Source organism: Aythya fuligula, chromosome 2 (genome assembly GCF_009819795.1).
Source record: "Aythya fuligula isolate bAytFul2 chromosome 2, bAytFul2.pri, whole genome shotgun sequence".
Lineage (NCBI taxonomy): Eukaryota > Metazoa > Chordata > Aves > Anseriformes > Anatidae > Aythya > Aythya fuligula.
Genome location: NC_045560.1, coordinates 41,072,310 through 41,084,787, shown reverse-complemented (window position 1 = coordinate 41,084,787; position 12,478 = coordinate 41,072,310). Strand labels below are relative to the sequence as shown.

The 12,478-nt window shown below is 45.5% G+C and overlaps 1 protein-coding gene across 3 annotated transcripts in view; it reads right to left on the bottom strand.

Annotated features, from left to right (window-relative positions):
- Positions 1-12,478, bottom strand: part of RARB (retinoic acid receptor beta) — a 282,674-nt gene that overhangs the window by 17,176 nt on the left and 253,020 nt on the right. For all 3 annotated transcript variants that reach the window (XM_032180618.1, XM_032180619.1, XM_032180620.1), the window contains one exon: positions 1,890-2,050. In XM_032180618.1, the coding sequence (XP_032036509.1) occupies positions 1,890-2,050 (161 nt within the window). The remainder of the gene's footprint in view (positions 1-1,889; positions 2,051-12,478) is intronic.

Genomic DNA, 12,478 nt, shown 5'->3' with positions numbered 1-12,478 from the left:
TACGTAATGCAAGCATATAGGTGCCCAGGTTTATCTTTCAACCACCCAGAGCCTGGTCAATCACCAGCACTAGGTACCACCACACCCGCCGTAGCGCTCTTCCAGCTCAGAGGTAGCGCACCAGCACGCACCAACGCGCTCCCATTTGGAGGCATATGATACATTATTCTGGGATAGCCAGGGCATTTGCAAGGCAGCCCGTGAGCAATAAACTCTGGCATGCATACCCGTCTGGCTACGTGTCCCAGCTGTGGACACCCGATCACCTCTTCTGCGAGGCACAGACTCACTGCCTTTGAACTGGGAAGATTTTTCACACTTGTCCAGAAGCGCTCGTGCATTAGCAGAAGTGTGAGAGCCTGCTTGGAAGATTTTATTCCCTTCAGGATGAAGGCACACAACCACACGTGCTGTGGGGAGGGGTGGAAGGCATTAAGGCAGGAATTTCCTTGAAAAGACACGCTATGAATCCCCCAGCCCCCAGCCCTGCCTTTGGTTATGTCACCAGCTGGCTGTTTTCGAGCTTCCAGCCTCGCATGCTGCGCTAGTCCCCGGGGGTCTGACTGTGCTTGCCTACTACGGCAGTATTTACCAGCACGCCGGCATTGATTGTTTTGACTACATCTAACATGAGCAGAGAAAGCACCAGAGAAGCATGCAGAGGACAGAAGCCTTCCCCAGTGCCAACAATTTTATGCAGGTCTCGAAATTAAATGTGAAAAATGTTTGTGAAAACAAACACGCTGCTTTCGGTGATGTGAAAAATATGCTCTTCCCTAATGTCACAACACGTGTATCTGCTTTTCTTGCACTTAAATTCAAAATCTTACACCTAGATCTGAGATTTTTGAACTGACCTTAATAAATAGCCAAGAATGCCATAACACAGCACCCTGCTCACTGAATATTCACGCCACTCATCTTGCCTAAAGTACTCTTTGAGAAATGCAATGTTTGTTTCAGTAGCGGGGTGTTTTCTGAAAAATGCAGAGGAACTCAGTGACAGAGCTTTCACCTGGCCTCTAGGTCTGGGTTTCTGGTGTCTGTTGGGGGCAGGGGACCAGGACTGTGCAGGCAGACAGCTGCTTGGCCCAGCCATCCACTCATCTCCCAGCCTCACATCTGAGAGCAGGACGTTTGGCACATCCCTCTGGAACAGGCGGTGCTGCTACAACTGACAGCAACAACAGACCAGCAAAGTCACTCATCTACTGATAGGACTCTGAGTACTGCCTACCATTAACTTTTGGCATCTCTTTCGTTACTGCATTGGCAAACTTGACATTGTATTTTCTCTTGTATTTGTATTAAAAAAAGTGTATTTCCCTGAGTCATCACCCCCTGGAGAAATTCCTACTGCACTGACCTTCTTGACTTGGAGCTGATTTTTCATTTCTAAAAAGCAGCAAAAGCATTGGCTGCTTTGGGGTATTTTGGTAGACTAGAAGAGGAATACAGCACAAATAAACATTTTGGAAACTGGTTTATTTAGACATTTCCCATTTTCCTTGACCATGGTAGCCTTGGGACTGTTACCAGTACCATTTACAAACTCTCTCCACCAGCAAAGTAGCCATCTACTGATGCACAAGCATAAACATGTTTTTGGAAGCCAACAAATTTCTGATCAATGCTGGTATGTAATTCACTCACGGACTCCAAGCTTGTCTCTTTTCTGGACTAGTCTTTCAGTCTGTAGCTTTCTGTATAATACTGCTAAGTAACGCTTACAGTTAAGTGCACGTATTTCCATGCAGATACACACTTTTTGCATGGCTAAGGAGATCCACAGATTGCATGTACATCTGCACCCATTTCAAACATCAGAAGTCTCTAATCCAAAACTCATATGACCCACCTGAATCCAGAATACATCAAACCATACTTACTGTAGTGTATTTTCCCAGCTGGCAGAGCGAGGGGAAGGTTTCCTGGTGAGCTTTTCGGATCTTCTCAGTGAGATCATCCAACTCTGCTGTCATTTCATAGTTTTCTGTGGACTCCTGCTTTGAAGGTTCCTTCTTCTTTTTGTTCCTATCATTTCTGACAGCTGTAGAAGAACAAGCACAGATCACATGTGGTTACTCAGATCACCCCGTGTTATGCTTGTTGATCTACTTCAAAACACTGCAACTTTTTAAACATGAATTATACAAGTGGAGATAAAAACGTAATATGCACAGAGAATACTTTCACAAGCTCAATTACTCATCTGCATAAACTGAATTTAATGGGATAACGGTGAAAGCAAATTTCCATATGTGTTTGTTGTGGACATTTTATCGATAGTTCCATACTGTCTACCCTCCAGGAAAGTCTACCACAATTTCAAATGCACCGTGAGCCTCTTATTAACCTTGTGCGGTGGGATTTTTTCATTGTATCACTATAATTGTGCGTGGAGAAATTCTCTGCAGTGACGTAGTTGGTATTTTATTGGATGTGAACCATGTTGAAGAAAGTAATGGTCTCTCTTTTTTAGATTTCACAACATGGGATGTAACCAACCCTGTACTTAATACAAACTCCACCCAGCAAAAATTATATGAGGGAAGTTAAATTTGAAAACAGTCAGTGAAAGAAGATGAAACATTAAACTCAAGATCTGAAGATCAAAGGAGAAGCACAAACACTTGAAAGAGCAAAAAATTGCAGTGAAGCTATCTAAAGTTGCTTGCCATCTGCTCCTGCACTCAGATCAGCCTTCTACCTTTGCCGAGTTGTGGGGGATTATTAAAAATATGCATTGTGCTGCACTTGTTCTGTAATTGATTTCCCTCATATTTGTGTCCTGTAATAAAATATGACAGCTGCGCCATCACCATGCTGCTCTGTTCTTTTAACGAAAATAGCTTCATTTTACAAGAGGTGCCCAGGAGATGGGTCTGTGTCCGCAGCACTGCCAGTATTTGTGTATTTCATCAAGAGGCTTGATGTTAGCTAGAGCTAACATTTTAAGCATAACCAGATGCACAAGGAACCCAGGCTTTATAACAAAGCCAAACCAAATCAATCCCTCTCCCCAAAGACTCAGTATCAATATTAAAGACCTCAAAGACCAAACAGAAAATAACACCAACATCCACCCGTGTTCAAACGCTCGTGATATTTAGACCAGTGCCCGGAATTCTGACAGGGTGACTGGTGCACCTGGCAGGTGGTGAGGACGACCAACCTATACCTTTCTGACCAAAGGTTTGGCTTTGCAACTGAGAGGACTCTGACCCTGCTCCAGCAAACGTTTTAAGGATGCACTTGACTTGAATCGTGCGAAAAGATCCACAGTGAGGTCAGTTATGTGCTTTGCTGGGTCAGGGCGGGGATGCTGAGCACCTTGATGGTTTAAAGCCTATCCTCAAACGCCATCAGTTCTCACGTCTGGAGTAACAGAGACTCAGAAAAGTGAACAGGAAAGGCAAAGAGGCGCCTTCTTGTGAAGGCTCGGTGCTAGCAGGGTAGGCAGGTCTGGGGGAGTTGGATGGATGCCCCCACCTTCTGACAAACACTCCCCTAACACCGGTGCCCTGCCTTGTTCACCGGGTCCCAGGGCAGGGCACAAATCAGGCCCAGGCACTGAAAAAACGTCCAGGGCCAACACGAACAGCTCGAGTGCTCCCAACTGCTGCCGCACTCCAGAAGTAAATCCTAATCACTGCTGTACTTGGGAGATAAAAGAGCTCCTTAGAAAATTATGTAAACTCCTACACAACCGCAAAAAGCAATAAGCCTTTGTAATAAAGCCCCATTTACTTATAGCTCCACGATTGACAAATTTGCTAAACAGGCGGCCTCAGCAACTACTTATCTCAATAGCTTTGAGCTCCTCATGGAAGACAAACACGTTATTTAGGCCGGCCTTGGGAGCAGCTGCCAAGAGCTCCCAGATGCAAGGAGATAACTCAGGCAGGAATCCGGACACGGCTCCCGTGCTGCCACCGCGCAGCTCTTCCTCCCGCTGCACCTGAGGGCCTTTCCCCTCCAGAGGCCGGCAGAGGGACAGCTGCTGGTCAGCCCCCACCACCAAACGGCCCAGCTCTGTCCTTGCTTTTCATGAGCAAAGCACTGAAAGGTAGGAAGAGTGGAAGGGGAGAAATAACATGTCCTGAAAACTAACAGGTTTTGTTCTTTTGTTACCTTTTTTCTACGATTCCGACGGTCTTTGTAATAATAGTAAAGCCCAAGTAACATTTATCGTCTTGTTTCCCGTCTACTTTTGATATTTTCTGCATTTTTCTAAGGCTGCATGGGACCTAGCTGCATTTCTGCACTCGTTGTAAGACAACACAATAAAGTGCTCCAAAAATATAAAGAATTTCTGTAATGTTGACCTGTTATGCAGATCCAACCACATGTATAATTCAACTCAAAACAAGAGGGGAAAAGACTAAGGCAGCACTATGCTTAAAAGAGTTAAATAAAAACACGAGCACACACATTTACACAGTAAATTTCAAAGCCATCAGTGCTCGGGGAGCAGGAACTGTCACGCTGCATGTGGGAATAGTTCTGGATTACAGCTTATGCTTATATCACATCAATCACACCTTTTTGTATCTCAGTCTTTACATGCATATGATCACATCAATCCCAGATGCAATTCCACTGCCTTTTAATGATGATATGAAAGTGATGAATCTGTGTCACCGCTAATGCTGCTGTGGAAAACTCAGGTTATGAATTTCATTACTTGGGCACTAAATTCTGACTCGACGGCTGCATTATTTAAGAGCTCCCGACAGGGGACAGTGTGGACGCTCCCTCGCCCCGCCAGAAGCACTGAAGTCACAGAAACTCAAACACAAATGAGGCGTGCGTGTGGTGAGGAGCACGGAGAGAGGCGTATCCCTGCGTGTGGGTACGCCACCAGCGCCGCCCGCCCAGGCCTGAGCACGTCTGCTGCCATCCATCTCCCCGGGACAGCTTCCCCGTCACCCCACGGACGCGCAGGCTGGGACTTGTGCTCCCACACCCAGACACCGCCGGGGAGCCGCGGCAGGGCTTGGTGCTGTGCTGACGTGAGGGACCAGCCCCTGCCCTCCAGTGTTACCCACCCCTCTGTCTGCTCCCTTCACGCCAGGTCTCCCGCTGCCTTCCTCGGCCTCGGACACATTTTCTGCCTTCTTCTTGAAGCTGTAGGAGGGATGGATGGCTTTCTTCAAGGGAAGCGGGGCCTGCTGTAGTTGAAGCTGAGGACAAAGGCATGAACAGCTTCTCCTGGAGGCCCCCAGCTCTCTCATTTAGCAGCCACATGGCAACTCTTGTGCTTGAGCAGGATTACATCAAGCGTGTCGTGACACTGGCCCACCAAATTCAGTCACCACTTGGCCTTGGAGGAGGCTGGGATCCAGCCCAAGAGATTTAGGCAGTTTCTAGATCATCAGGTAAAATTCACACCGACTTCTCACACTCCCCTTTGCTGGCGGCGGCAGAAACGTGTGCCGTGGTGAAGAAGCTCCAACCCACAGCATCGTTTTCCCAATTACTTGCGTGACCTTTGCTGCCCCAGACGCCCAGAAGATAGTTTGACAGCACCTTTCACGTATTATAATGATTAATCAGCTATAAATTCATGACTCGAAATGCTGTCATGGCTGTTTTGCCTCCCCGAGATCCCCGTGACCTTTGAGTAGCTTTGTGTACTAGTTAACTGTTTTTGTTCCTGTTTTGACAACTCCCAGCGTATCCAGTCAGTTCGCATTCCTGCGAAACCACACTTCTCCTGTCCCGAGGTATTTCGAAGCCATTTGTTAAGCCCACGGCCCTCAGAAGCACCTCGGAGCACTCGGGAAGCCCAGGGAGGAGGGCAGCACAGGGCAGGCAGGGCTCTCCGGCCCCTCGCAGCGATGCTCTGCCGAAGGGCAGGACCCGTGGTGCCGTGCCCGTGCGGCGAGGCTGACGCTCAGCCTCGCACCCAAGGCTTCCAGCAAAGCCGAGTTGCTTGCAGGGGTGCAAGCTTTGGTCCCTTGACGTCCCGACACTCAAATTCCAGATGTAGCTGTTTAAAATCTCCAAGTCCAGCGAGTTAGCAGCTGTGGACAACTCCAGTCAAGTATGCGAAGCACTTAGCCAGTGCCTCTGCCAAGCCCGATCCATCAGGACAAATGCCTGACTTCCCCCCAGACACCGTGCACCTCCTTTCTCCCCATCGGCTTTCACTAAGCTGTGCTCACCACGGCTTACGGCAGCGTGCAGGAATGGCTTTCACAACAGTCCCCTTGGAAAACCCTGAATCCCGTCAGACCTAGCACCCCAAAAGAGGATGAGGAGGCAGACCCTCCGACCCCCCAGATGAAGGCAGTGCCTTGCTGTGCATCACACACCGGAGCTGATGGCAGCAGGCACGGACATGGGGACCTCGACAAGAGTTTGTGCTCCAGGAGGTTGTTTTTCCCCTTTGGCTGGGCACATTACAGCCTGCTGCTGCCTCGGGGGGAGCAGCACAGGATGAGAGTTCACCACCACCCGACCTTTTGCATAAGCTCCACGCCAGCTCTGCCAAAAGTAAAGAAACAAGGAAAAAATCATCTTGAAAACAACACAATCATGCTTGACAAACCGAGATGCCATCAAGTCAGAAGGGTAAGAGCCCTGTTCCTCTTTTCCTAGCCATACAACTGCAAGCCAAACACAGCTTTACAAGATGCAGAACACCAGGTAGTTATAAATGGATTGGCTTTCCTGGGCTGTGATTTCCAGATGAAATAATGTTTTCTTTCAGGCAAAGCCGCTCGGTCTTTAAAAACAACAGGAAACTATCTTAAAACAAATTCTTGTGCCAAAACTGAGCTTTGACATATGGAGAACGATCGGAGGCGACGCACATTTCTCATTAAAAACTCTTGCTTCTAATGGACGAAGCCAGTAATGAGCACGGAGCCTCGAGCACAAAACCAAACTCGGCTGAAAACTGCATGTTGTGTAGCTAACCCAGAGGAACCCACGAGGTCGGCTGTCTGGCGCGGCCGCCAGAAGGAAACATCTCGAGTTCAGCGAGATCGTATCTCTCCGCAGACAGGCCTCAGAATTCAGAGGGAGCGCAGAGAAACAAACCATGAAGGGAACTTCATGAGAACCTGGCACGCTCTCATTTTTCCCCAGGCATATATTAAAGCATTCAAACCTGCCCCGGGTTTCCTGTTGAGAAATGCTGCTGGGCTATGGCAAGGGTGCCCTGACCAGCGCTCCAGGAAGCCCTGGCATTGCGCCCCGGGTTCAGCTCAGCAGCGGGGGAAAGCGCCACCAACCCGAAGGACATCACCACCCTGCACGGCTCTTCCAGTCATGGGTGGTGGTGTGTGTGTGGTTTTTTTTTTGAGGAAGGTGAATCTGAACTCTGCCTAGCAGCTCTGTATTATTCATTACATAATTGCTATGTTTTATTAGAAATATGATCTATTATAACCTTGAATACAGTAACTTAAATGACATTGAAAATTAGATTATTCTGATTATTAGAGAAGTGAGAAAGGTACTAAACATTTGTAAGCCTGATAATCAATCAGTGTATCCATCTGAGTGCAATAAAAATCAATCAGGAGCTAGTGCGTTTAAATCTAATTTTTTAAGCATGACATTTTCTTCTGAGTTTCTTTTTTAAATGTCACCCTCTTCTACAACAGTGATTGATTCTATCCCCAGGGACAGTTAACTCCGACTGTTTTATTCATAGCACCGAGATCTTGTATCCACATTCTTTTCTAAATATCAAATTAATCACAACAACAATATTTGCATCAAAACGTGAAATTCAGAAGCACACACTCGTGTATTCAAAGCAGTACCAAACACAACGCTACATTTAAATTGGCTCAAATAACGCGATGCTTTTAACTAGCAAACAGCGTTTTAACACAGAAAATGGTGGAATTTTGTGTCCCTTAGGTTCTCTTTTTTCCCCCCAAGAAAGGGAAGGCCAAGGATTTGCTTGTTTAAAACATAATTCATGTAGAAATGTTTCAGCAGCGAACAATGAATCACTAGCTATAGGGAGTCCCTGAGTAATTACCTGTGCCTCCAAAATAACCTTATTAGGCTATTGTAAGTATAGGGGAGACCTTTGATACCTGTAGCCTAAGGGGCTCTATTTTTCCATTCATGCACAGGGGATTTATATGGTTATATCCTATTATAACCGACGAAAGCAACACATCTCCCATTTATGTATGAGGATAACTGCAGGGTTAATATATCAAGAACTGAGTTAAAAGAACAGGTTTCATTATGTGAATGAGTGATACAAATGGATGCTCTACAGCTTTGTTCAACTGGCCTGAAACTTGATCTGTGGTTTCAAGGATTCCATCAGCCTGAAAATTTTATTTTTGACATGAAATTTGGCACCTGCTAGTGTCACATCCCTGAAATATTAGTAGATGGAATGAGCAAAAAAGGAGTTTCTAGTCCCTTGAAGAAAAACAACACTGATCGAACTCAGACGTAGGATCAAAATAACCAAGCCAGTGCAGAACAATAAGCCAAGAAATACACATGGGGAACAGCTGAGAGGTATGGCTTTTGTATTCTTTTTCTTGTTAATTTATTATAATTTTAAAGACAAATAAGGAAATGGCACAGAATCGTATTTATTTGTTTTGCTTGCTTGTTTCTTAAACTTTTTATTTTTATTTTATTTATTTTTTTTGCTTTTAAGACATATGGAAACAAAAACATCTAAAACTGCCAATCCAAGACCTGAAATGGAAGGAAAACAACAACAAAAACGAACTGTTTCTAAATGCTATTTTGGAAGCGATTGTGGGAAGAACTTAGAGAAGGTTCCTTAAAGTGTTTCAGCTAGAAAAAAAAATCAGAAAGCTTGTCAACTACTTCCAGGCTCAGGGATGTCATGATAAAGTCTACCTGTATATTGACTGCATCACTGCAGGGCTGTTTCCAGTTCTGCAGAACGTGCCCGACACAATGAGAACTTGTCAAAGTATAAAAATCAGGACTCCAGAAATACAGATGGAAACAAACCCCACGAAGCAGGTCCTAAACAGACACGAGAAATTTCAAAGCCGAGAAGTTTAAAAGACAGAAAGCAAGCAAATGAGTGAAAGAAACCCAGCAGAAACAGCAGGCAGGTGTGGCGGGCAGATGAGGCAGTAAGTGGAGCAGCTTAGTCAGAGCCAGGACACACAAGGCATGGAGCATACGCCACGGGCTGAACCGAAAGCAGACTCCTTCATCTCCCTCACTGTCTCTCCCTACATGTTGCAATCAAACTAGACGGAGAGACATGGTTATACATTAATGATAAACTGTTTAAACAGCATTTGGCCTGAGATATCCATTCTCTGAGTGCTTTAATATCACCAATTATCACCGTGAAATAGGATAACCTAGAAACTCTTAGAAACTGAAGCTTAATGAGCTTCCAAAGGCTACCATGAACAATTTCAAGGAGAATAAATCACAAACATTTCCTACAAAGTCCCACCAACATATCTGCAATGGCAATAACCAACCCATCAGCCACTGACTAAGACACAACTCAGCCACTCATGTTTCCGTCTGTATTTCACATAAGCATCACCTCGAGTTACTTATTGCCAGAAATTCCCGTGAGATGGAGCTTCTCCATAGGCAAGTCCCACAATGTCCCCATTCACCTAGTGCTGTTGGAATAATCTACAAAGGTAGATTAAACCCTCCCTGTTCATGCCCTGCCCCATCTCCCCTCAATATCCTGCATGGAATCAGTCACTTCCCTACTTTCATGTAAAGAAACACAATTTTTATTAAGATCTACCATGACACCTGCAACAGGCTTTGCAGAGTAACAGCATCACCTGGTGGATATTGGCAGCCATCCCTTTCCCTGGTCAGTGATGAACTCCAAAGGAGCTTTGGGAAAAAAAACACTTCATCCCGGGAGGTTTCCCAGACTTACGGGGCTGTGACTAACTTGCTGCCCAGTGCTGACCTGGGGGAGAATCCCCCCGAAACTAAAATCCCCAGGAAACTGAAGTATCGTCGTGGTTGCCATCTACTTTTTCGTCTGCCAAAATCCCAATGGATTTACCAGGAACTTCTTCAGCTGTCTAGATAAAATTCTGCGTACAGCTGGTTAAACTGAAATAGTCTGGGGAACTGGACAGCTTTTATGGAACAGCAGTGTCTAAACACATTAGCTAAAAATATACACAACCACAAACACGACGTGATTATTCTTTCTCTTCCTTACAGCTGAAGTGACTAAATGCATACACAGCAGTTGAAAAATACTTCTAAATAGTCAGCCTGACATTAACTTTCTATTAATCTATACTACAAAAAAATAGCACAGTTGTTTTTCACAGGCTGGGGAAAGAAAAATTCCTAAATTTCAAACTCTGAACTTTCAGTCAGAAGTCACTAAGAGGCCATTAAATCTGTCTCATCTGATTTCAGCTGTTCAAGTGCCCTTTCGAGCTACCTTCTCAAAGCAACTGCCCTTTTGAGCTACAATCTTGAAGTCTGGTACACTAACTCTTTATGGATAACCGATTACAGGTAAAAATATCCTGAACCTGACCTTTCTCTCCAGGGTCACCAAAAGGTAAACCAGTCTACTCATCTACAAATATTACATTAATTTCTCTTATGAGACAGTCATGGTAGTAGGATGGCTCGCAACTGGGAGAACTTGGGGTTATCCAGTGTCATCAATTCAATTTGTTGGACATTATCCAGGATTGCTGGTGGCAAGGAAAGTGCACTGCTGTAAACTAAAACCAGACTCCACACTGTTTCTGCCCGGTATCTGGCCTGACTGTAGCCCCTCGTACGGTTCAAAGTGCTACAGCTCTTTTATTTCTCATCCTAATGGGCACAAACAAAAAGAACTTGATGTGCTTGTTGCTGAAGTGGCAAGCTACCTATCGTGACAAACTGCAACTTCTTTCCTGACAGCAACATTAGCCAAACTTTTTCAACAAAACAGCTTTCCAATAATACATATAAGTGTGTTAATTCAATATAAAGAATGAGACTCAGCTATGGTACAAACCTAGGCTTTCTGATTATACGCGATAAAACAGATTGTACGGACAGCAACTCAAAAGGCTCTTTTGGGGGAAAGAAAGGAGATGAGCTGGCACCCCTTCCCTCTGGTCACACTTGGCCACTCAGCACCCAGGGCAATGTCTCCTGAGAAGGATGAGCAGGAACACCAAGATGGTGTGCCATCTGCATTTTTCCCTTTCATTAAGGCAGGTTTCACGCAGTGAATGCCATTTGGCTTTCCCCAAACTGGGTTCAGTCCTACGTTACTCACCGGCTTTAAAAATCCCAGCCCCAGCTTCCCCCCAGTACTGCTGAAGTTGTGCAGTGGTGCTACTCCACCGATCTCAGCAGAGCCCTATTAGTGTAAAACTACAGTAACGTAGTGGGGGATCAGACCTAATATCTCTATCTGCAGATGGATAATACCGCATTCATAGCTAAGTTTCATTTCTTTGTTTTGCCCCCAAGGCTAAATTTCACATTTGTACCTCCTGGTGTCTTGTGCAATTGTGTAAAGGTGCATCTAGCGGGAGAGCTGCCAATTGACAGCACATTTGAAGAGGCCTGTGCGCACTGCGTATTTCATCAAGCACAAAGAATATATCACCTCGTGCAAGCGTAAATTGAGCTCATGAAGGCGGAGGAACAGTTGCTCCAGATGTGTTTTGAGAAAGGGAGCTGTAGTCTTGAACCGTGGTGCTAGCCTGCATCACAGCCTAGGCAGCTTGCTGCCCTGGCCTCCCACTAAGCCAAGAATAATAAAATCAAGCAAATAGCTCAGCTGCTATTTACCTACTCCTCTGAAGGTAATGTGGAAAACACGCCATTATGAACACACAGAATTTTTTTCCTAAGGATAGAAGCTTGTTGATATGTCTGGAAAAAAAAAAAAAAAGGATCGGGAGTTTATTTCCAGCTCTCAATGCTTTCGGGAAGACGGGGGGAAGGCAGCGCTCAACCTCCCTGCCAGGGCTGCTGCCAGATGACCTGCTCTGCCAGGAGAGGCAGCCTGGGATGGGAAGGAAAGCACTGTACTGCTCAGCGAGGTGGACCTAAAAGCACCGGAAGAGCAGATAAAAAAATATAACGCTGAAGCCTCGCATCTACGTGCAGCCCCACACAGCTGGTGGGCACGTGGCAGCATCTGCCCACGGACATGCTCTGCAGCTGGGTCCTATTTTTCATTAACACTGCTTGCCATTAAAATGGTTTCGCCATAATACTGAAAGAACGGTTTAATCAAATGGTAAAATAATATGCTCAAAAAAATGCATTTTGTTTACTTCTGCTCCCTTTCCAGAAGCTGAGCAGTTGGAATAAAAAAATCTGTAAATTTGTTTGTGGGGAGTTCTTTCTTTTTTTTTTTTAAATTACATTGTCCTTTTTTTCACAAACTATAACCTAAGGAGAAACAAAAGACAGGTCAAGGGGGGGCTGCTTTTTACTCCCAGCCACAGGACTGTCAGCTCTGTGGAAGGCTAAGCCCAGCCAC